This window comes from Theropithecus gelada, chromosome 1, assembly GCF_003255815.1.
Source record: "Theropithecus gelada isolate Dixy chromosome 1, Tgel_1.0, whole genome shotgun sequence".
NCBI lineage: Eukaryota > Metazoa > Chordata > Mammalia > Primates > Cercopithecidae > Theropithecus > Theropithecus gelada.
In genome coordinates this window covers 63,109,420-63,135,515 of record NC_037668.1, presented here as the reverse complement: position 1 = coordinate 63,135,515, position 26,096 = coordinate 63,109,420, and the positions used below count along the sequence as shown (strand labels likewise).

Genomic DNA, 26,096 nt, shown 5'->3' with positions numbered 1-26,096 from the left:
TAAGCTCTCCGCATATCTTTGAGAAGTTACCTGCCTGTGCAGGAGGGACCCAAGGGAACCCAATAAAAAGTAAAAATTAAGGGGGACTTGAGAACTGGCTGTAACTTTGAATGCATTCCTCAGGCAGTACACAGATAGATTGGCAGATGGCAAAACTTTATGGATTTGAGGTCTATGAACAACCCCCGCCCAGATCATTGTCTGACTACTAAACGATGCAGGCACAGGCCGTCCTAGAAAGCCAGGCTAAAATAAAAATAAGAAAACAAAAACTGAGCAGAGCATCAGTGGCAACATACTATGGGAGAATTAGATTCTGCAGTTTAAGTACAGGCAAGTTATTAAAAACAATCAACAGCCCATCAGATAAATAAAACAATCGATAGCTACTCCAGTAGATTATCTGAAACCTCTAGTTTTCAACCAGATATTATGAGACATGCAAGGAAAAATCAGGAAGGTGCGGCCCATGCTCAGTGGAAAAAAGTCATTAATAGAAATGATTTCTAAATAGACCTAGCTATGAGATTTGGCAGAGACTTCAAAGCAGCTGTTAAAAAATATGATTAAAAAATCGTGTTCAAAGGTTTAAAGGAAAATGAGATGACAGTTACTTAACAAATAGGGAAGTGGCTCTAACCACTTTTGGTCAACATTGTAGTAGAGGTCCTAGCCAATTATAATGCAAGAAGAAGAAATGAAAGAAATAGAGATTGAAAGTGAAGAAGCAAAACTGCCTTTGTTCACAGATGATTGGATTATTTCTAGAAAATTCTAAAGAATCTACATAAAAGCCACTGTTAAGTAAAGTTAGCAAGATTGTAGGATATAAGGTCAATATACAGAAATCACTTGTGTTTCTGTATTAGCAATGAATAATTGGGAATTGAAGTTTTATTATTTATTTATTTTAGAGATGGGGTCCCACTATGTTGCCTAGGCTGGCCTTGAACTTCTGGGTTCAAGCAGTCCTCCCTCAGCCTCTGAAATAGCTGGAACTCTAGGTGGGCGCCACCATACCTAGCTTGAAGTTTTAAAAAATGTGTAACACCCGAAGCCATGAAATACTTAGGCATAAACTTAACAAAATATGTGCAAAAACTATATACTGAAAACTACAAAACTCTGCTGAGAGGAATTTGAGAAATAAGTAAATGAAGAGAAATAAGTAAATGAAGAAATTTGAGAAATAAGTAAATGATGTAATGGGTTGACTGATGTCCTCCCCTCCCCCCCTCAGCATGTGACCTTATTTGGGAATAGGGTCTTGGCAGATGTAATTAATTGAGAATCTCCAGGTGAAATCATCCTGTATTTAGGGTGGGCCCTTAATACAATGACTGGTGTCTTTATACAAGAGATAGGAAAGGGAGCTTTGGGTCCATCTGCACGGACACAGAAGAAGGCCGCATGAAGAGTAGAGTTATGTTGCTACAAGCCAAGGAATGCTAAGAGCCTCCGGGAGCTAGAAGAGGCAAAGAAAGATTCTCTTCTAGGGCCTTCAGAGGCAGTATGGCCTGCCAACACCTTGGTTTCAGACTTCTGGCCTCCAGAACTGTGAGAGAATGAATTTCTATTGTTTTAAGCCACAAAGTTTACAGTAATTCATTATGGCGGCTCTAGGAAACAAATATAACCATGTTATACAGATTGGGATCTAGAAAGATCAAAATGATTTTGAAAAAGAACAACAAAGTTGGAGGACTTAAACTATGTAGCTAGAAGACTTACTATATAGCCACAGTAATCAAGGCAGTGGTGCTGGTATAAAACTAGACTAAGTTAATGGGACATTATAGAGTCCAGAAATAGACCCACATATATATGGTCAATTGATGTGCCAGTGCAGTTCAGTGGGGAAGGGATAATCTTTTCAACAAATAGTGCTAGAACAGTTAGATAATGTTATGTAAAAACGTGAACCTTGACCCTTACCTCTATAGGAAAATCAACTCAAAACAGATCATAGATCTAAATTTAAGACTAAAAGCTATAAAACTTATGGAAGAGGACACAGGAGAACGTTTTTGTGATCTTGGTTTGGCAAAGATTTCTTAGCCATGTCACTGGAAGCATGAACTGTAAAAGAAACAAATGATAAATTGGAGCTTATCAAAATTACGAATTTTTGTTAATGAAAAACTAACACTAACAAAATGAAAAAGCAAGGTACAGACTGAGAAAACATTTGCAAATTATGTGTCTGACAAAGGACTCATTTATAGAAATAAATGAGCTTTTGTAACTCGATCAGAAAACTAGTAACCCATTTTAAAAAGCAGGCAAAAGATTTGAACATAGTCCACCAAAGAGGTTATACAGGTGTCTGATAAATACATAAAAAGATGTTCAACATCACTAATCACTAGGAAAATGTAAATTACGACCACAATGAGATGCCACTATATACCTCTAGAATGGCTAAAATTAAAAAGATTTCCACACCAAATTCTGTCAAGGTTGTATGATAATTGAAATACACTGGTGGTGGTACTAAACAAATTATAGTATATTTATAAAGCAGAAAATTACTTAGCAATGCTAAGGAATGAATTATTGATACACAAAACATTTTGCATATATAACATTTTGTGTATATTTTGTTATTCATACAAAATAATTTTGCTGAGTGAGATAAACCAGACTACTCCCCTCAAAAAAAAGGGTGGGTACTTTGTGATTCCATTTATAGAACCTTCTAGGAAATGCAAACTATGGAAACAAAGCGGGCTGGGCGCGGTGGCTCACGCCTATAATCCCAGCACTTAGGGAGGCCGAGGTGAGTGGATCACAAGGTCAGGAGATTGAGACCACCCTGGCCAACATGGTGAAACTCCGTCTCGACTAAAAATACAAAAAATTAGCTGGGCGTGGTGGCGGGCACCTGTAGTCCCAGCTACTCGGGAGGCTGAGGCAGGAGAATGGTGTGAACCTGGGAAGTGGAGCTTGCAGGGAGCCGAGATTGCGCCACTGCACTCCAGCCTGGGCAACAGAGCGAGACTCCATTTCAGAAACAAAAGAAACAGAAAGCAGAGAATGGTTGCTTAGGGCGGGGAGGACAAGGCATTACAAAGGAGCATGAGGAATCTTTGGAAGCTAATGCATATCCATCAGGATATGCATTAGCTTGATTGTACTGATGGTTTCAAATGTGTATACGTACATCAAAATTTATCAAATTGTACAGTTTATGTATGTTCAATTTATTATATGTCAGTTATACCTTAATAAAGCTTTAAAAAGGGGGGGTGAAAATTTGGATAAACTTTACTTCTTTGCCTCTTCAAAGAAAAAATGGTCAATAAGCACATGAAAATATGTTCAATGTTATTAGTCATCAGAAAAGTCATCAGTGATATATTACTTTATAACCACTAGAATGACAAAAAATAAAAAGACCAGGACTACCAAGTGTTGGTGAAGTTGTAGAGCAACTGGAACTCTTGTATGTTGCTGGTAGAAATATAAAATGTACAGCCACTTTGGGTAACAGCTCATAGTTTCTTACAAAGTTCTTACAAAGTATATGTTCTTACAAACATATACTTATGTATAACCAGCAATTCTCCTAAGTATTTACCTAAGATAAATTAAAACACATGTTTACGGAAACATGTATACTTAAACATTCATAGCAGCTTTTATAACTAAGAACAGAAAACAACTTAAAATCCCATCAGTAGATAAATGTAAAACAAATTTTTGTGTGTTTCTATAATGGAAAACTACTCAGTAATAAAAAAGAATGTACTACTGATATGCACAATATCATGAATGAGTTTCAAAAACATGTTGAGTGAAAGCCAGAAACAAGTAGTATGTATATGCTTCCTTTTATGTGAAATACAAGAAAACCCAAACTAATCTCACTTTGACAACAAACAAATCAGTGATTGCCTGAGCCTAGAGATGGAGACAGGGATTTATTATAAAGGGGCATGAATGAATTTTGGGGACCGATAGAAATGTTCTCTCTCTTAATTGTGGTTACATGGGTATATATATTTGTCAAAACATTGACCTTATGTACTTGAAATGTGTGTAGTTTATGTGAGTTATATTTCAACCAATTTGATTTTTTTTTTTTTTCTTTGAGACAGCCTCACTCTGTCACCTGGGCTGAGGTGCAGTGGCATGATATCTGCTCACTGCAGCCTCTGCCTCCTCTCGGGTTCAAGTGATTCTTGTGCCTCAGCCTCCCGAGTAGCTGGGACTACAGGCATGTACCACCATGCCCAGCTAAATTTTGTATTTTTAGTAGAGACGGGGTTTCATCATGTTGGTCAGGCTGATCTCAAACTCCTGACCTCAAATGTTCCACCCGCCATGGCCTCCCAAAGTGCTGGGATTACAGGTGTGAGACACCACACCAGGCTGAATATGATTTTTTAAAAATCCATACCACCACCCTTGTTTGGCCACTCATTATTTCTCATTTGGATGAAAGCAGTACTCTTCTAAGTGATATTCCCGCTATTGCCTTACTTCTTCAAACCCATACGCTAAGAAATGACTTGTAAGACAGAAACCTGACCTTGTTACTTCCTTGCATACACCCTAAAATTGCTTACCATTACTTAGTTTCTTAAAATAACATTTAATGCTTTTTTCCATCTGGTCCTTGCCTCTGTCTTTCCAGCTCATCTTCTATTACTTTTGCCTCTCACTTTGCTTATGGCTCTCAGTTCCCAAGACAGACTATGTTAATTTCATGTCTTGTGCCTATACTCATTCTCTGTCCTCTGCCTTTTGTCTAATAAACAATTGTTTATCCTCTAAAACTCAGCTTAGGGCTCTTCTCCTTCAGGAAGCCTTTTTCTTTAATAATAATTTAAAAAAAATCATTCTTTTCCATACCCTTTCTCCCTCAGAGATGGATTAAGTAATTTTAGCTTGTGTGTGTGTGTGGTTTTTTTTTTTTTTTTGGCTCATCATAAACATTTATCGGTATATTTACTTTTTTTTTCTTTTTGAGACAAGGTCTCGTTCTGTCACCCAAGCTAGAGTACGGTGACATGATCACGGTTTACTGCAGCCTTGGCCTCCCAGGCTCAAGCGATTCTCCCACCTCATCCTCCCAAGTAGCTGGGATCACAGGCATGGCCACCATGCCCAGCTAATTTTTTATGTTTTGTAGAGACAGGGTCTTGCCATATTGCCAAGGCTGGTCTTGAACTCCTGGGTTCAAGTGGTTTCCTCTCTTGGCCTCCCAAAGTGTTGGGAGTACAGGCGTGAACCCCCATGCCTAGCTGGTATATTTACTATTTTGACTTATTATGCTTTCAGTTCTCTCTCCCCTACTGTTGAGCACAATGATTAGTTTTATTTATATTTTGGATCCATAAGGGCTATTTCATAATAGGTACTCAATAAGGATTTGTAGAAAGATTGAATAGAAATGTTAACAGGGTAAAAGTATACATTGTTTTGCTTTTCCAGCACACTTAGAATGCGGAAAATTACTATTTTGTTTTAAACAAAACTCTTTGGCTAGGAAAAAAACTCAGAAGATTTATCTCAACATTTAACACCACTTTTATGTGGGTGGTGAGATTAATTTCTTTAATATTTTTGACATTTTTGCATTTTTCAAGAAAACATTTAATATACTATTGTTTCGTGAGACATAACTTGAAAAATTGTGTAACTTTTACCTACTCAAATTAATTTTTTTTATTTCTTTAGGTCCACAAGGCAATTACAATTTCCAGTCCCCTAACCACAGACCTGACTGCAGAGCTGTCTGGTGGGCCAAAGAACATATCAATGCATCCTGAAATATCAGAGGGTCTTGCTACTATGCCCAGCACTCAGCAAGTGAAAAGTTCTGAGAAAACCCAGATTGCTGTCCCCCAGCCAGTGGCTCCCTCCTACAGTTATGCTACCCCTACCCCCCAGGCCTCTTTCCAGAGCACCTCAGCACCATACCCAGGTAAGGACCTTTGCTCTTGGAGATAGAAGGGGAAAGTAGAACATTTGATCAAAGTATTCCCTTTTAGAGGAAAGAAGGGAGGCATAACTAGAATACTGTGTGTTAGAGAAAAAACAATTCTGTCAGTACCCCTGCAGTTATGGACTGGGGGCTCTAGAGCCTTTCCTCAGCAGGCCTCCAGCTTATGGAAGTTTACGAGGCTAATTTTCACAGATCCAGATTCCACTCTGACTTAAAGGCACACGATTCAATTAAGTATAATGTTCAAGTGATCAATCAGAGCCTGCTGGGAAGAAAAATTTGCATCAGTGTACTTGCTTACCTTCTGCAAGTCTGGTTGTAGGTCTCTCATTTTTACGGCATCTTTATTTTTATTTTTATTTATTTTTAAAACTTTTGTGGGTATATAGTAGTTGTATACATATATGGGATACATGAGATGTTTTAATGCAGACATGCAATGTGTAATAATCACATCATGTAAAATGAAGTATCCATCCCTTCAAGCCTTTATCCTTTGTGTTACAAACAATCCAGTTATATTCTTTTAGTTATTTTAAAATGTGCACTTAAAATATTATTGACTATAGTCACCCTGTTGTGCTATCAAATACTAGGTCTTATTTGTTCTTTCTAGCTTTTGTTTTGTACTCATTAACCACCACCCCCTTACCCCCACACTACCCTTCCCAGCCTCTGTAACCATCCATCTATCTAACCATTACTTTCTATCTCCATGAGTTAAGTTGTTTTGATTTTTAGATTCCACAAATAAGTGAGAACAAGCAGTGTTTGTCTGTGCCTGGCTTATTCGCTTAACATAATGACCTCTAGTTCCATCCATGTTGTTGTAAATGACAAGATTTCATTCTTTTTTATGGCTGAGTAGTACTCCATTGTATATAAGCACCGCATTTTCTTTATTCATTCATCTGTTGATGGGCACTTAGGTTGCTTCCAAAGTTTGGCTGTTGTGAACAGTGCTGCAAACATGGGAGTGCAGATACCTCTTCAATACACTGATTTCCTTTCTTTTGGGTATAGACGCAGCAGTGGGATTACTGAATCATATGGTAGCTCTATTTTTATTTTTTTGAGGAACCTCCAAACTGTTCTCCGTAGTGGTTGTACTAATTTACATTCCCACCAATAGTGTACAAGGGTTCCCTTTTCTCCACATCCTCACCAGCATTTGTTATTGCCTGTTTTTTGTATATAAGCCATTTTAACTGGGGTAAGATGATATCTCATTGTAGTTTTTATTTGCATTTCTCTGATGATCAGTGATGTTGAGAACCTTTTCATATGCCTGTTTGCTATTTGTATGTCTTCTTTTGAGAAATCTCTATTCAAATCTTTTGCCCATTTTTGGGCAAAAGAAACACACAAAAATTTGCCCATAATTGGATTATTAAATTTTTTTCCTGTGGAATTGTTTGAGCTCCTTCTATATTGTGGTTATTAATCCCTTGTCAAATGGGGAGTTTGCAGATATTTTCTCCCATTCTGTGGGTTGTCTCTTCACTTTGTTGATTGTTTCCTTTGCTGTGCAGAAGCTTTTTAACTTGATGTGATCCCGTTTGTCCATTTTCACTTTGGTTGCGTGTCCTTGTGGGGTATTACTCAAGAAATTTTTTTTGCTCAGACCAGTGTTCTGGAGAAGCATCTTTATTTGTAAAGCCATTAATAAGTAGATTTATACATAGTGTATAAATAAATCTGTGCTTCACAGGTGCTGTTCTAAGGTATTAGGAAGAATTGGTTAATCAAGAAGTTGGTCTTTATCTCCTGAAAAAGTCAAGAGGGTAAAATTAAAGTCAGTGAAAATGAATTTTTGCCAGTTTTTAATTTTCCAGTGTGTCCTTTGATAGTCATAGAACATGAAATTTTGGGGGTTCAATCCTGATGCACCAAAGTAATTTTTGTATCCAGTCGAGATGCCTGTAATTTTTGGTGTAATTGTGAAGGGTTTGGGTTGGACTGTATTGAATAGCCATTTTTTGGTTCATTATACTTTCTCTGAGTATCATGTTTCTTTCTTTTCTTTTTTTTGAAAGTCACTTCAGAGAGTTCTTATTCCATCTCCTGGGGCATCCAAATGCTGGAGCTTCCATTAAGGATGGTTTCATTTCTCCCCAAGTGCAATGTTCCCATGCAGAGGCAGATAAATCTCAAGTTTCATATTTGTCTAGGAAGCCCTTCTCGCCTCCCAGGCTTGAAATATGAGTGGACTAGCCTATTGTTTGCTTTAAGCTCTCCTAGTTTCGAAGTCTCATAGCAAATGAACATTTATGGTCAGAGAAATAAGATTTATATAATCAGTGGCTTTCAATGGTCTGCAAAGATTTTTGGTTGAGGGGAGGGAGTGATGCTACTGAAATCTGGTGGGTATTGGTCAGTGATACTGTTAAACACCTTACAGTGCTCAGGACGTTTCCCTCCATGATAAAGAATTACCTGGTCCAAAATATCAGGAGTGCTGAGCTTGAGAAACTGACATATGTGAAATAGCTGGTGAATAGTATAAAGACAGTATATAGCTCTTTGCTGACTTGAGTGTTCCAGAAATGCTAGCATACTTCAAGATTAGATCAGTTTGAACTGAAATGGTCTGTGAAGATTTCTTGGAGAGGAGACAGGCTTTAAGCAAGAAACAAAATGCTGTATTTAGAATAAAGCAAGGCAAACACCCCAATTGAAAGAAATAACTTTAGCAAAGTCCCTGAGAGTAGACCATGGCTTTGTGGAACACAAGAGAGAAAATCAATATAACTAGAGGCAAAATAGATAGGAAGGATAAGACAGTGAGATCAGATGATGGTTCTTTAATGGCAGGTTGGAAGTTTGGCCTTAAATGTGATATAGGAGGAGGAGTCTTAAATAGAAGAGTAACATGGTGGGTGAGTATTTTGGAAAGACTAATGGTGTTGGTTGTTTTAGAAAGACAGAATTGATTGGAGTGGAGAGAGCTAGCAGAGGGAAGATAAAATAAGATTCTTGGAATAAGCAAGCCGGGCGTGGTGGTGCATGCCTGTAGTCCCAGCTACTTGGGAGGCTGAGGTGGGAAGATCACTTGAGTCCAGGAATTTGAGGCTGCAGTGAGCTATGATTACACCACTGCACTCTATCCTGAGCAACAGAGTGAGACCCTGACTCAAAAAGAAAAAAAAAAAATTCTTGGAATAATCTAGTGTGAACAATGAATCTTGTAGCAATTGGAATGGAAAGAAAGTAAGGCAGATTTGTGACCATTTGCCTTCCCTTCTAGAAACTTTATATATGTATCTTATTAGAAAGTTATTTGTTAGCATAAAGGTGATACTTGAAACAGAATTTGACTCTGTGGAATGTAGTACCTAAGGAGGGCTTAGGGACAGACTGTAGTAAAAATACAATGGAGGAAAAGAGAGAAAGGAGAAAAATAGAATAATATGGTATTATGATAACCAAGAGTTTTAAGATGGAGGCAGTTAGCAGTAGTAGAAGCCACTGAGATGTGAGATGAAGAATGAGGGTATTATGGTACAGCTATTAGATTTACTAAGAAGTAGTTTTGAAAGATCCTTTTCAATGGAAAAGGGGGGGCAGAATCAAATTTCAAGCAATTAGAGAGTAGAAGAAAGGTTAGTAATTGATGGCAGTAGCTGAAAATTGATCGTGAAATGAGTTTGATCACAAAAGAAGAAGAGAAATAAGACAGTCTGGATCTATTTCTTATCTCTGGTATATTTACTTTGTTTCCAGTTATAAAGGAACTGGTGGTATCTGCTGGAGAGAGTGTCCAGATAACCCTGCCTAAGAATGAAGTTCAATTAAATGCATATGTTCTCCAAGAACCACTTAAAGGTAAACATCCCCTTACATTTGGATAACTGTTTTTGTTTTTAAAAGAGATAGAGTCTTGCTGTGTTGTCCAGGCTGGTCTCAAACTCCTGAGCTCAGGAGATCCTCCCACCTTAGCCTTACTAATAGCTGGAACTACAGGCATACACTGCCACTCCTGGCCCTTATCTTTTTCCCTCCTCTGACTTCCTGTCAGGAAAATATATATATATTTTTAAGTTACAAATTTATATTAGCAGTCATCTTGAATAACTTCTTTCCAAGTTCTACATCTGCTATTTACTGGTTGTTTGGCCAAAATAAATGGATTAATCTGAGTCTCAGTTTCTTTCTCTTAAAATGGATATAATACAACCTAATAAATACGTTCTGTATTAATTAGCATCAGCTATATGCTAGGCACTAAACTGGCAACTTATCTACTATCTCATTTTGCCTTTAAAGTAATCTTATGAGGTAGGAATTATTACCCCCATTTTACTGAGAAAGAAATGGAAATTAAGAGAAGTCATTTACTTAGATTCACACAGATAATGACTGGTCAGCTGGGATTTGAACCCAAGCTTGACGTCAAAGCCTATGATCTCAGACCCTACATTATCTAGTACCTCTCATATTCCATAAATATTTGTGTATACCCGAGTGATATCCTGTCCTCACAGGACTGTTGTAAGGACCATTGTTTCCCATAGTGAGACCCTGTCCCTGGGGAAAAAAAAAAGGTAAGCCTAATATGATATACAAAATTCAGGTATATAAAATATCTAAATTAGGGGTGATTACTTCATTATTTAAGAAAACTTTTGTAATATGAACATTCCTTTCACCTTTGAAGTATATGTTAATATACCAAAGTTTGACTTACAAACATATATGGGTTCTCTTAAGACTATTTATGACATGACTGGTACATACTTTGATGGAAATTGAGTGAGTTGGGTTTGTGTTATTCTCATTGAAAGGTTAGTCAGGTAGAATGTCCTTCCCTATTTAGGATGGAGGGTACACATATCTTCAATACAGTATTCTTCATTTCTAGGCCTAATGCCAAATAGTATATTAATGCAAAAACAACTTTTCCAGAAGCAAAATGCCCTGTCTGTTCTATATTTCTGCTCTCAAATTGAGGTTTCCTTATCAATTCATTTCACATTCCTCTAGAGAAGCCTTTTCCTTTCTTCCTCTGGTGACAAGTTAAGGTGAATGGGTTTAGTGGCCTTTGAAGTTGGAGGTGAGGGACTGCCTTGAGCTGTTGATTACTTCCATTCTTTTGTGAAAGACATGCTTGCCTCTACTGTATTTTCTTTCCTAACCCATATTTACATGTACATTTCTGTGGGTTACTATCATCTTGTAGATTGGTGTTTCAAAACACATTAGTTTAGAAATAGATTCTTTGGCCAGGCACGGTGGCTCATACTTGTAATCCCGGCACTTTGGGAGGCTGAGGTAGGTGGATCACCTGAGGTCAGGAGTTCAAGACCAGCCTGGCCAACATGGCAAAACCCCATCTCTACCAAAAATACAAAAAAATTAGCTGGGTGTGGTGGCAGGCGCCTATAATCCCAGCTACTTGAGAGGCTGAGGCAGGAAAATCACTTGAACCCAGGAGGCGGAGGTTGCAGTGAGCCAAGATTGTGCCATTGCACTCCAGCCTAGGTGACAGAGCAAGACTCTGTCTCAAAAAAAAAAAAAAAAAAAAAAAAGGGCTGGGCGCAGTGGCTCATGCCTGTAATCCCAGCACTTTGGGAGGCCGAGCTGGGCAGATCACCTGAGGTCAGGAGTTCAAGACCAGCCTGGTCAACATGGTGAAACCCCATCTCTACTCTATAAAAATACTAAAAATTAGCCAGGCGTGGTGGCGGGCACCTGTAATCCCAGCTACTGGGAAGGCTGAGGCACAAGAATCGCTTGAACCCTGGAGGCGGAGGTTGCAGTGAGCTGAGATCACGCCACTGCACTCCAGCCTGGGTGACAGAGAGAGACTCCATCTCAAAAAAAAAAAAGGAAATAGATTATTTTCTCCTGTCCTCTCCCCAGGTTCTCCCACCTTTACTGGATATATGAGATGGATGGTTTCAAACTTTCAAAGGTTGGGGGTGATGAGGCAGGACCAATTCTGCATGCTCTTTATCCCTCTCCTGCTCTATGGCAGCCCATTAGGATCCCTCCAGGTCCAGTTTCAAAACCACTGTCCAACTGGGCATGGTGGCTCAGGCCTGTAATCCCAGCACTTTGGGAGGCTGAGGCAGGCAGATCACTTGAGGTCAGGAGTTTGAGAACAGCTTGGCGAACATGGTGAAACTCTGTTTATGCTAAAAATACAAAAATTAGCCAGACGTGGTGATGCGTGCCTGTAATCCTAGCCACTTGGGAGGCTGAGGCAGGAGGATCACTTGAACCCGGGAGACAGAGGTTGCAGTGAGCTGAGATCAAGCCAGTGCACTCCAGCCTGGGCAACAGCAAGACTCCATCTCAGTCAATCAGTCAGTCAACAAAACAAACGAATGACTGTCCTCAGTCACTGCAACCAGCACTCTTTCTAACAGAGTTACACTCAGTTGTTCCTACCTTTGAATATATTTCTGCCTGCGAGGCATAATTCATCCCCTGAGCTTTTCTGTCCTAGGAATATTGTCCTGTTTTGAAATTTATGTTGCTAGCCTTAGCTATTATAAAATTATCTGTTCCCAAACTGTTTTCTATGTGGAAAAGAATTTCCAGCTACAGTTGGAAGAAATGTCTCTGAGTACAAGTCCTGCTTGTGCTGCTGCTTTCCTTCTCCTCTCGTAACCTGACTACTACATACTATAAACATTTGTGAGAGCTGTTGGCGCTGACAACTGGCCAAAAAAATTCTTGTTTTGGAGGAGGAAGGAAGGAAGGAAGATCTTGTCTCCCAGGTGTATAAAATAAAATTGGTCTTCAGATGAAGGATATATTGGAATTAGGTTCTGTGTACTGATTTTAACACTTGAACTCATGAAATAAGAAAAAGATGACGTCTCTCTGCTAAGGTTTTTTTCTTTCCCCCTTTTTCTTTTTTACTTTTGGTTAGTAATTTAACCTAAACCTTCCAACCAAAGCCCTCCCTTCCCTAGCCAGAAATGTGTTTTGATCCAAAAAATGTAAGACAACTTTTTCTGGGGAGGGATGCCATTTAGATAGAATTCTACCCTTGCCCTACCTAGTGATATAGTCTGACCTGCAAATGGGGACCATTTAATGCATCATTTGATTTTAATTAATTTCATTGGGCCTGTTTTAAATGGGCCATCCCCTACCATCTTCTGCAGTGTGTTATTTAGCTCAGCAGGAATGAAGTAGCTCTTTTAACTCGCCAGGGTGTGATGACCTCAGTGAGATGAGCATTGTTAGCACTCTGTAAAAAGCTATTTTTGAACCACGTTATTTAGAAGTCATTGCTGTTCTTTGTTGCAAAGGAAGTTTTGCAAGAAAATGGCCTTTGTTCCCAGTGAGTTCATCTATAATGGTTGGTAGGACATGTATTTTCAGTGGTAGGCCACACCATGAGCAACCTGCTATTTTTCAGGGAGGATTGGCCCTGAGAGGGTGGTTATAGGGCAGTAATAAGCATTGTTGGGAGAGAGTTGGAAGAAGCCCTAACTGTAGCTGAGTCAGCAGAATTTGCTCTTTCTTTGAGCAGATGGTTTGGTTTCCCTACAGGCTTTGGGGTGAAATCTTAAAAACTAAAGCCTCGTCAAGATCAGAAGAGATTTGTTATTGGCAGGCTCTGTGGCTGTCCTCTTTGTGTGTAGGTGTGTGTTTTCATGATTTTTGTAACTGCCCTTCTATAGGAGAAACCTACACCTACGACTGGCAGCTGATTACTCATCCTAGAGACTACAGTGGAGAAATGGAAGGGAAACATTCCCAGATCCTCAAACTATCGAAGGTGAATTTGCCTCCTTTCACTTGCAGGGCTAAGGTAGAGGAGTTGACTATTTTCTAAAATGAATATCATATGATTTTCTGTCTACACTTAAGTTGTAAACAGTCTTTTAGAAATGAATCCTCTAAAAATCTGACTGGCTGACATCCAGTATTTGTTAGTGTATGATTCTCAAAGTTTCATTTATGGTAAGAAGACTGTACCAGCATGGTAGTGGTGGCTGAAAATATACACTAAACAGCTTTTAAGGCTAACTTAAGGATTTTAGAATTTGGGATGAGCTAGGTTATTTGTGGCCACATGACTGCATACATTGACTCAGCCTTTGTGGGATTCAGTATAGGTTTGGGGATTTTTTTGTTTGTTTGTTTGTTTTTGAGACAGGGTCTTGCTCTGTCACCTAGGCTGAACTGCAGTGGTGTGATCACAGCTCACTGCAGTCTTGACTTCCCAGGCTCAAGCAATCCTCCCACCTCAGCCTCCTGAGTAGCTGGGACTTCAGGGTCATGCCGTTATACTCGGCTAATTTTTGTATTTTTTGTAGAGACAGAGTCTCGTCATACTGCCCAGGCTGGTCTCGAACTCCTGGCCTCAAGCAGTCCTCCCATCTCAGCCTTCCAAAATGCTGGGATTATAGGTGTGAGCCACCATGCCCAGCCTAAGTACAGTTATTGACAGCTCTAAAATGTTTGTATTTGGCTGGGCGCAGTGGCTCCCACCTGTAATCCAAGCACTTTGAGAGGCTGAGGTGGAGTGGGAGGACTGCTTGAGACCATGAGTTTGAGACAAGACTGGGAAACATGGTGAGACCTTGTCTCTACAAAAAATAAAAAATTAGCTGAGTGTGGTGGTTCATACCTGTAGTCCCAGTTGGTCAGGACGTAGAAGTGGGAGGATCGGCCGGGCGCGGTGGCTCACGTCTGTAATCCCAGCACTTTGGGAGGCCGAGGTGGGTGGATCACGAGGTCAGGAGTTCGAGACCATCCTGGCTAACATGGTGAAACCCCGTCTCTACTAAAATTACAAAAAAATTAGCCGGGCGTGGTGGCGTGCGCCTGTAGTCCCAGCTACTTGGGAAGCTGAGGCAGGAGAATGGCGTGAACCCGGGAGGCGGAGCAGAGCTTGCAGTGAGCCGAGATTGTGCCACTGCACTCCAGCCTGGGCGACAGAGCGAGACTCCGTCTCAAAAAAAAAAAAAAAAGAAGTGGGAGGATCACTAAAACCCAGGAGTTTAAGGCTGCAGTGAGCTATGATCATACCACTGCCTTAAAGCCCAGGTGACCAAGTGAGATCCTTTCTCTAAGAAAAAAGTTTGTATTCTTTGACCCAGCAGAGTCATTTAGTCTTTCATTCTACATCTATTCATTGTACACTGGTTATGTGGCAGGTACTGGGGATTTACCAGTGAATTAGTCATAATTTTAATGTTCAAGAACAATAGAGTCTAGTAGGTGATACTGATAGGAAGCAGGTAGTTATAACAGGTGGCACACTAGGTCAGTGCAGAGGATCATTGAAGCCCTGGAAAGGTAGAGTGGATTTCTTAGAGTGACTGACTTACTAAGTAAAGGGTGAAGGGATAATACCTCAAGCAGAAGAAGCAACATGTCCACTGGGCCAAAAATGAGAGAGAAAATGTGGAGAAAAGGGAATTTATATGTGGTTCTAAGTTGGAAAGATGCAGGGGTCAGATGGAGCAAAAGCTTTATATGCCAGATTAAGGACTTTGAATCTTATCCAGAAGGAATATAGAGCCCTTGAAAGGCTTTAAGCAAGAGAAACACATGTTTAGATCTTCAGATTAGAAAAATCACCTGACTACAGATTGGAGGAGATAAGACTCAAACTATAGAGGTCAGTGAGGAATCTGTTGAAAAATTTAAGTGTAAAATGATAGTAGCCTGAGTAAAAGAACTAAATAAGTAAAATTGAAAACCACCAGCCTGGACAACATGATGAAACTCTAGCTCCACAAAAAATGTAAAAATTAGTTGGGTGTGGTGGCATGTGCCTGTGGTCCCAGCTACTCGGGAGGCTGAGGTGGGAGGATCATTTGAACCCAGGAGGTGGAGGTTGCAGTGAGCCATGACCATGCCACTGCACTGCAGCCTGGCAACAAAGTGAGACTATGTCTCAAAATATAAAAATAAAAACCACTTATTGAATTCATACCATGTGCCATACCCAGTGCTGATTATTTTATACACTTATTTCTTTTAATCTTCATAACAATCCCAGGATGTAGATATTACTATCTTTTTTACAAATGACAAAACTAAAAACTGGAGAAATGAAGTGATGTGGCCAAAGTCCACAAAGGTATTAAATGGTAGGTCTGAACTGGAGCTTTCCATCTCTAAAGGCCATACTTTTATTTATTTTTTTATTTTTTATTATTATTTTTTTCCGAGACAGAGTCTTGCTCTGTCTCCCAGGCTGGAGTGCAGTGACCGGATCTCAACTCACTGCAAGCTCCACCTCCCGGGTTTATGCCATTCTCCTGCCTCAGCCTCCCGAGTAGCTGGGACTACAGGCGCCCGCCACCTCGCCCGGCTAGTTTTTTGTATTTTTTAGCAGAGACGGGGTTTCACCATGTTAGCCAGCATGGTCTCAATCTCCTGACCTTGTGATCCGCCCGTCTCGGCCTCCCAAAGTGCTGGGATTACAGGCTTGAGCCACCGCGCCCGGCCAGGCCATACCTTTAATAATTGTGCTTTGACAGGTGGTTAATAACTAAGGTGATAGCAGTGTGGATGGAGACAAGTGAGTAGATTGGAAAAATAATATGGAGTTTGACTTGATAAAATTTGATGATTGATGAACTGGTTGGAGATGTTGGGGAAGAGAAGTCTAGGATAATTCTAGCTTTTTGGCTTAGATACCTGGGTGGATGTGCATTGAAATGAGGAGCACAGAAGGTGGAGCAAGTTTTAGGGAGAAGTTTGCAGATTATTAATTCATTTTTGAACAGAGTGAGTTTGAGGTACCCGTGAGACATCTGAATTGAGTTGTCCAGTTAGTAGCTGGTGGAGAGGGACTGGACGTCAGAAGACAAGTCTGGGCTGGAGAGATATATTTGCATATCAGCCTCAAATAGATGATTTGTGAAGCCACAGCAACAGACAAAATCAACCAGGGAGAGTGTGCAGAATGAAGAAATAAGCAGGCTGAGGTTGGAATCTTGGGAACACCCATCATTTAAGGGATGGAGGGTAGAGGAAACTGAAAGAAATGAAGCGTGGGCACAGAAGTGAAAGCCAAGAGGAAGAGTATTATAAAGAGGAAGTAGCCAAAGATGCTACTTGTGGCTCAATTAGTATTTACCCCCCCAAAAAAATACTTCAAAAGAAAAAGAAAAAAAAAATGTGCCTGGAAGATGTTCATTACAACATTAGTCATAATAGTAAAAATTTGGAAACAACCCAAGTGTCCAACAGTTTGAAAGTCTTATGTGAAATTTGACACACTTATTCATGTACTGCTCTGTGGTCGTTAAAATAAATATTAAAAAGATTGTGGCCGGGTGCGGTGGCTCAAGCCTGTAATCCCAGCACTTTGAGAGGCCGAGGTGAGTGGATCACCTGAGGTCAGGAGCTCAAGACCAGCCTGGCCAACATGGCGAAATCCCGTCTCTACTAAAAATGTAAAAATTAGCTGGGAATGGTGGTGCATGCCTGTAGTCCCAACTACTCGGGAGGCTGAGGCATGAGAATCACTTGAACCCAGGAGGGAGCAGTTGCAGTGAGCCAAGATTGCATCATTGCTTTCCAGCCTGGATGACAGGGTGAGACTCTGTCTCAAAAAAAAAAAAAAAAAAAAAGACTATATTATAGTAGGGAAGGTGTTCATGCTAAATGAATGGAAGAAAGAACAATAGAAAGTTTGATACCTCAATAGTAGCTAGAACTTTGAATATCACTAAAATATGAGCTCCTTGAAGATAGAGATCTTACCTTATTCATATCCAAACCACAAGCCTAGGACAATGACTGGTACATGATTTGGTTTCAGTAAATGTTTGTTAAACGAATGAGCCGTACACAACTATTATTTTAATATGTGGTCAAGGATTAGAAGGAAATGGAGAAATTTGATAAGTTGATGTGTTATGATAGTGATATACTGGGTACTTTTTTGTTTTTTTTCTTTTATATTAAGTTTATAAATTAGTAAAAACCAGGAGGGAAAAATATTCAGATATTTGGGAACTATTTAGTATCTTTACAAAATGTTTTTCTTTGAAGTGATGATTATTTTAATTTCGTAACTCTGTGGAGTGGGATATTTGGGCCCTTAATGTTCTTCTGAAAAGAAAATGGGAGTACAGAGATATTTGAAATCCCTTCTGTTGTTCTAGAGTCAGCTAGTCATAAGATTCACATTAAAAGTTGTTTTTTTTTTCTTTTTTCTTTTTTTTCAGTTCATTGTTTATCTCTTCAGCTAGTTTACTTTTTCTTGCTGGAGTGCAGTGACATGATCTCGGCTCACTGCAACCTCCATCTCTCGGGCTCAAGCCATCCTTTCACCTCAGCCTACTAAGTAGCTGGGACTACAGGTGTGTGCCACCACACCTGGCTAATTTTTATATTTTTGGTAGAGATGGGGTTTTGGCATATTGCCCAGGCTGGTCTTGAACTCATGAACTCAAGTGATCCACCCACCTCCTCCCAAATTGCTAGGATTATAGGCTAGTTGACTTTTTCCATTTTGGAAACAGGGGAAGGAAAGAGTGAAAGATACAGCTTGGGAAAGTTCAGATATATCTTATTTTAAATGTAATTCCTGTTCTTTGTGATTGTCTAAGAGATCTTCTCTCACTTCTGCAGCTTACTCCAGGCCTGTATGAATTCAAAGTGATTGTAGAGGGTCAAAATGCCCATGGGGAAGGCTATGTGAACGTGACAGTCAAGCCAGGTATGTTTTCAGCCCTGACTGTGTCTCCCTTCCTCCCTCTGCAGGACTCCTGAGGAGACAGAGATTTGATTAGGAGGGTTTTGATTCCCATTTTTTGGGTAATATATTTATTCAGCAATTCCTAGTTCAGTGTGGTAAACAGTTATAATAGCAAAGTACAGACTTTGTTCCAACAGTGCTGTAGTTGGAATGCTGAGCTGGACACATGGCCCACAGGGCAGTATGGCCTAAGCAATAACTTACTTACCGAGAACTACTTCTTTAAGTGGGCCATGCTGAGAGAGGACCGTGTGTTGTAATTAACAGACACAGGGAAGCCAAGAGCCTAGGAGAAGCTTGCAGAAGGAGAACCAGCCAAGTGACCAGCTCTTTCTGATCTCTTTCCAGAGATGTGGGTCTTTGTACACAGAGTTCCTCATTTAAACACTACCAGTCTCTTTCACCTTGGTAACAAAATCCTGTCATTCTTTTAAAATGAACCACTGTAGGTAGATCACAGTGCAGTAGGAAGGAATCTTATTTTCCATTTTCAGAGAAATTTAAGAGAAGTTGGACAGTTGTATTAGTGCATTTTCATGGTGCTGATAAAGACATACCCGAGACAGACTGGGCAATTTACAGAAGAAAGAGGTTTAATGGACTTACAGTTCCACGTGGCTGGCAAGGCCTCACAATCATGACAGAAGGCAAGGAGGAGCAAGTCATGTCTTATGTAGATGACAGCAGGCAAAAAGAGAGCTTGTGCAGGGAAACTCTCATTTTTAAAACCATCAAATCTCATGAGACTCATTCACTATCACGAGAACAGCACAGGAAAGACCCGCCCCCATAATTCAATCACCAGTTCCTCTCATGACGTGGGAATTGTGGGAGTTATAATTCAAGATGAGATTTAGGTGGAGACACAGCCAGACCATATCAACAGTATATTTGGTAAATATACAGCATAAATTCTCAATGCTCTTTTCTTTGTTGGTAATAGATTTTCTTTTCATTCCTTGAACTTTGTAGCCAAGATAATCCTTTCACCCTCTTAAAAATGTGATCAGCATCAAGACCATTTGATCATTTTGCAAACAAAAGGCCATGGGATTTGTAGCACACAGTCATTTGGGTGGACCAGAGTGGTTTGTGACCTTCCCATCACTTAACCCATAGCTAGTTCACATACAGGGAACTCTAGGATGGTTGAGAAACCACCCATCAGCTTTTCAGCACAGTCTGTGCCAAGGGATGGTTTGATTGCCAAGGCCTTTATTGCCCAAAGCTTATTTGTTGTCTGCCTGTAGTCAAGCTTGGCTGAAAGGAGTCACTTGCTGCTGTAGTACTTTTCATCAACTAGACAGCACGTGAGCATTGAAAGAATACACAGGGCATGGTCTTAGGAATGATCAGATTTGGAAGAGGCTTTTATACTCCCAAGTGTCTTATGTTAGAATGGCAATCTGGTCTTGTGACTCTCCTGTGTGGTGATGATTCAGTCATTAATTATGTAATGCAGGGGTCCCCAACCGCCAGGCCATGGACCACTACCAGTCCCTGGCCTGTTAGGAACTGGGCTGCACAGTAGGAGATAAATGGCAGGTGAGTGAGTGCTGCTGCCAGAGCTCTGCCTCCTGTCAGATCAGTGATGGCATTAGATTCTCACAGGAGGATGAACCCTATTGTGAACTGCACATGCAAGGGATCTAGGTTGTACACTCCTTTTGAAGATCTAATCTCTGATGGTCTGAGGTGGAAGTTTCATCCCCAAACCATGCACTGCACTCCAACCCCCAACCCCCACCCCCATTCATGGAAAAATTGTCTTCCACAAAACTGGTCCCTGGTGACAAAAAAGTTAGGGACCAGTAATGTATGGAATGGAAATTGATTTATAATCCTCTCAGATACATCCTGCTCCTCCTGTAATTTCTGAAGCCCCTTTCCGAATTTCTTTTGGGTCACTTTCTTGCAGAGCCCCGTAAGAATCAGCCTCCCATTGCTATCGTGTCACCTCAGTTCCAGGAGATCTCTTTGCCAACCACTTCTACAGTCATTGATGGCAGTCGTGAGTACTTGTCTAAGTATGATGTTTTAGAAGAACATTCACCGTGTACTCTGGTAGAAAACTCTAGTAGAAGATTTGGGGCCAGCTATGTCTGCGATCTGTTTAGGCCAGTCATGTTGACCGTGTTAGGGGAAGGCCAACCATCTGAAGCAACTGACTGAAAAGCAACACACCAGACAGGCCTTCTTTAAAATCCCCATGTAGCCTATTTGAAGTAATATTTCCACTTTGAAATGGTAAGAAACTGAAATTATGCATGTAGTTAGCATGATTTTAGTTGAAACTCACTGGTTTTCATATTTGCTTAGTTGGAGTTGCCTTTTTCATTCATAGAACCAAAGTTCCTTCCAATCATAGCAAGACAAGTAACTGGGAGGCCTGACTGAGGAGCTTTTACCCAGCCATCACTTGCCTAGCAAGATTCTCATCAGCCTCCTCCTGGAGACACTCACAGAATGCACTCCACACCCTGGTCTGGCTCCTTAACATTTTACTCTTCAGAGTAGTGTCATCCAGTGAGTGACCTGAGAGGATTTTTGGGTGTTTGCCCTTAATCGTGGCTATATGGTGCAAGAGGTTTCAGACCTATCTTCTCACCAGTATTTGCTTTTTCGTTTTTTGTTTTGTTTTGATTTTTTGAGACCGGTTAAGGTCCTTTACCCTGACTATCTTGGCACCACTGATGGTTTTTGGCAGAGGCAGTCACAGCTTTAGTAGAGGACCCTCTAACAAGGTTAAGCATTTGATGTTGATGGTGCTGGCAAGAAGAGGAGGCTAGGAGGATGATTGTAGGCCAAGAGGGAAGAGAGAGAACAGGAAGCAGCCCTTGTGATAGAGAGTGGTAGAAAGGGCTCACGTTGTACTGTTTTATTTTACAGTTTTGAATAGGTGAAAGTTAAATAATATGCAAATGTATACAGTGAAAAGAATCACACTGTCCATGTCTCCTAACTGTCCAGCTTTCCTCCGGACAACCAATGGTATTATTATTTTATGTATCCTTTTAGAGATATTTTACACATATATAAGAAAATACATATATAGTCCTTCTGTCTTGTGTTTACACAATGAAAGCACATTATATGTGCTGTTATGTGTGATGCTTGTTTTTGTATGTTGGAAAATTTTTCCTTTATTTTGAGACAGAGTTTCGCTCCTCTTGTCCAGGCTGGAGTGCAGTGGCATAATCTTGGCTCACCGCAACCTCTACCCAGGTTCAAGCGATTCTCCTACCTCAGCCTCCTGAGTAGCTGGGATTACAGGTGCACACTTTCACGCCTGGTTAATTTTGTATTTTTAGTAGAGACGGGGTTTCTTCATGTTGGTCAGGCTGGTCTCGATCTCCTGACCTCAGGTGATCCGCCCACCTCGGCCTCCCAAAGTGCTGGGATTACAGGTGTGAGCCACCATACCTGGCCTGGAGAATTTTTCTAAATCAACACATAAGATAGTTATTCCTTTTTTAAAAAAATAGTTAAGTAGCATTCCATCGTATAGATGTATAATTTCATTGTACGAGTTCTTACTTGTTTTCAATCAATTTCTATTGATGACCATTTAGATTACTCTCATTCTTTTGCTATTACAAACAATGTTACCATGAATAATCTTGTAAACATGATGTTTAACACATGTACATTTGCAGGATAAATTCATAGAAGAATTGCAGGGGCAGAGATAAATGTTGCCAAATTGCTCATTATAAAAGTTGTGTCAGTTTATGTTTATACCATGACTAATGAGAGGTCATCTTTCTCCACACCTTTACCAATATAATGTGTTATGAAATTTTGGTCTTTACCAACTTGATAGGTTAAAAAAAAATGCTGTCTCAAGTGTAAATTTAATTTGCATTTCTTTTAAACGAGGTTGGGCATTTTTGCATGTGTTTAAGAATTACTGATTTTCCTTTCTTCATGCAGTAGTATTTTAACCAAAGGTTGCCTGTGTTGGAGTCCTTGGAAAGCTACGCAGTGGAATATACATAGAGAGGCAGAATAACCCAGTATTCCTAGGGAAGAAACGTTCTGGAGAGATAGTCTGTAATTTCATGAAGTTTTCCTAGCTTCAGATCTCTGGGTAGTTGTCCTGGTTTGTGTAAACTGGATAAGTGCTAAGACCAAGCGTTCTCATGTTGTAACTGATGTTTCTTTATGGTCAAGAAAGCACTGATGATGATAAAATCGTTCAGTACCATTGGGAAGAACTTAAGGGGCCTCTGAGAGAAGAGAAGATTTCTGAAGATACAGCCATATTAAAACTAAGTAAACTTGTTCCTGGGAACTACACTTTCAGGTAAATTAGGATTCAGCTTCAAGTTTACTATAGGCCTTTTTTTTTTTTTCATCTCATGGGTTTTACATTCTTATATGAGTAACTTTGACAAATATCAAATTCACTGTGAAATTGGTTGATAATACAGCTTTTGGTCCCACTGGTTCTCTGAGCCCTATGGTGATTGTGATTACAACAATGGTAACTTTCTAGGGCAAAGGTTCTTGTACAGTAGATCAGGATCTGCCACAGTTAATCTTTCTCAAGCCTTATCTGGCAGGTCTCCAAAAATTTTTTTTAGGGTTTCTGTTGTTAAATGAAAAGGCCCATCTTCCTTTGCCTTTTCTCAGGCAAAATCTGAAGGAACCTACTCTCATTTTTTTTTTCCCTTTGGAAAATGCTTCCTCAGCTTACGATACTTGATAATCTTTACATTTGACTAGTGGTTTTCATTCTCTGTTGGGATTTTTGGGGAATTTGATAGAAAGAAAGTACTTTTGGGGAGCTGGTATTGATATTCTAGAGTGATTACTAAAGCTTTGATTCTAGAGTAATCCTCCTTATATTTGCATAATTCCTTGTGTGTTAAAAAGCACTTGTATTAATATATGAGTATCATACAAACATGATCGATAGCTGATACTGTCTTCCTCTGACAGCTAAGAAAAATGAGGCTTCTCTGAGGTCTCACAGCTGGAACTTAAATGCAGATTTTCTAACCCTGAAGTCAGAGTTCATTCTACTTCACTCCTTGACTTGATCCACGTATTTTGTTCATACTTCCTTTAATTCCCTTCTTAATCTGTTCAAGTTTTACCCATCCTTAAGAACCTCCTCAATTTCCAGGAGGTTCTCTGAGATCCCTCCAAACAGGAGAGAATATGGCTCTCCTCTTTCCCTGTTGCACTCAGGGCCTCTGTGTGACATTTACCATAGTGTGACAGTTTATTCATATGTATCTGTCTTCCCATGAATCTGAACCAAATTTTTAGATGGTGCCAGGGACACGGAAATGAGTATCCTAGCACAATACCTACCATATAAATCAATATGCAACTTCTGACTTAGCAGGATTTCCATCGATTCAACACTTCAGGTGAATGAAAAGTAGCTGCCAGTACAACAAGATTGGAGCCTTCTACTTTGCTTAAAATGGAAATTTGAGCTGGTTTTCACCTTAGATTTCTAATGTAGGAATTTTTCTATTTACAGAATTCAACTTGGGCCAGGTTGATCCTTTTAAAAAATAGTAACGATGATAGCTGATATTTCTTGAACATTTACTATGTGCTAAATACTATTCTGAGCTCTTTGCTGGCAGTATTGCATTTAATTCTTATAACAGGTATTATGGTTATCCTCATTTTACAGATTAGGACATTTTGGCACAAAGAGGTTAAGTAACTTGCCCAAGGTCACAAAAACAGTCTAACTCTAGAGTCTAAGCTTTTAACCACAGGTTAACCTACAGGTTTTTTAGTGGATGGGGTATGAGAGTGATTTTTTTTTTTTCCTAGCCCTCATTTAAAAAAAAAATCTATGAAATGGTATGATTGGATTTGATTAGCATTAAGGTTAGTAATTCACTCACCTTTTCATCTCTTACTTTTACATGGCAGTAGCCTTGTTTCCTTAGCCCTGTAGTCAGCTGCTGTTTGGTTTCAGGATCTTTGCAGGCAAGCCAGGAACTGTTTGAGGTGAAAGAGAAAATGGGCAGCTGCCATTTTGCTATCTGTCTATAAGGTGCTTTTGTCTTGACATAGGAGACGAATGGCATATGTTAAAAACAAAAAACAGGCCGGGTGCAGTGGCTCACGCCTGTAATCCCAGCACTTTGGGAGGCCGAGGCGGGCCGATCACAAAGTCAGGAGATTGAGACCAGCCTGGCTAACACGGTGAAACCCCGTCTCTACTAAAAATACAAAAAAATTGGCTGGGCATGGTGGCAGGTGCCTGTAGTCCCAGCTACTTGGGAGGTTGAAGCAGGAGAATGGCGTGAACCCGGGAGGCGAAGCTTGCAGTGAGCTGAGATCGCGCCCCTGCACTCCAGCCTGGGCGACAGAGCGAGACTCCATCTCAAAAAAAAAAACCAAAAAACAAAAACCAAAAACCCCCAAACCTGTGAAAACAACAGAGAAACTAGGAAAAGAGGCAAAACTTCTGTAAATGTTTCTTTTTCAGATATCTGCTGATTGGTGCATGTTTGTGTGTCTGAGGTTTTTGTGCTTTTTTCCTAAAGGCTGTAATACCAAAAATCCCCTTCACATCATAGGTGAAAGGTGAGACTGCAGGATAAAACCTCAATGGTGTCTGGCCCTGTCTGTGGCTGGTGTTGAGATTTAAACAAACTATATGTCTTTTCTACGCTTTTCCTCTTTCTGTCAGCAAAATGGAAAGATCCCAAACCTCCTTGCTTGCTTATGCTCACATTTTGAGGTGGCATGAGAAGCTTTAGGCTGTTCAGCTGGAAGGCATTATTTAGGTAAAAGCCTGCTCTTATAAATGAGCATTTTTTTTTCGTTTTGCAAATCCTGTGTCTCACTGGCACAAATTGTGGGACTGTTGCGTAGGAGAATTCATTTTCATTTCAAGCTCCTGCCTTACTGGAGCCAGCCCTCCTGGTTCGTCCCGCAGGCTGTCTGCCTAGGATGTCCATCCTTGTGATACGTACACAGCTGGAACAGGATGATGGGAAAACAGCCTGCCACAGACAGAGCTTGCGCCACATAGTGTAGGAAATAGGGACCAAGAATTACCTCTTCTTAAGATTTGGCTTCTGAGCTTTGGAATCAGAGAACTGGGCTTGTATCTTGGCTCACTATATAGCCCTTGGGTGGGTTACTTAGCCTCTCTAAGCCTCTTATAAAAGTGGCATTAGTGATGCCTACTCTATATGGTTGTTATGAGGGCCATATCAGACAATGCTTATAAAGGTCTCAGGACATAGATGCATGCAGGCAGCAGTAGAACAAAATGGGACTGGAGACATATTGCCTGGATTCAGAACCTGATTCCACTGCTTTCAAGCTGTATGACCTTGGGCAAGTTATATTCCTCCCTCCCTCCCTCCCTCCCTCCTTCCCTCTTTCCCTCCTTCCTTCCCTCCTTCCTTCCCTCCCTCCTTCCCTCCTTCCTTCCCTCCCTCCTTCCCTCCTTCCCTCCTTCCCTCC

At 40.3% G+C, this 26,096-nt stretch overlaps 1 protein-coding gene across 1 annotated transcript in view; it reads left to right on the top strand.

Annotated features, from left to right (window-relative positions):
- KIAA0319L (KIAA0319 like) overlaps positions 1–26,096 on the top strand; it is a 127,863-nt gene that overhangs the window by 79,426 nt on the left and 22,341 nt on the right. Inside the window, exons 4-9 of the mRNA XM_025386666.1 lie at positions 5,686–5,932; positions 9,677–9,778; positions 13,594–13,691; positions 18,515–18,602; positions 20,560–20,652; positions 22,815–22,947. Of these exons, the coding sequence (XP_025242451.1) occupies positions 5,686–5,932; positions 9,677–9,778; positions 13,594–13,691; positions 18,515–18,602; positions 20,560–20,652; positions 22,815–22,947 (761 nt within the window). The remainder of the gene's footprint in view (positions 1–5,685; positions 5,933–9,676; positions 9,779–13,593; positions 13,692–18,514; positions 18,603–20,559; positions 20,653–22,814; positions 22,948–26,096) is intronic.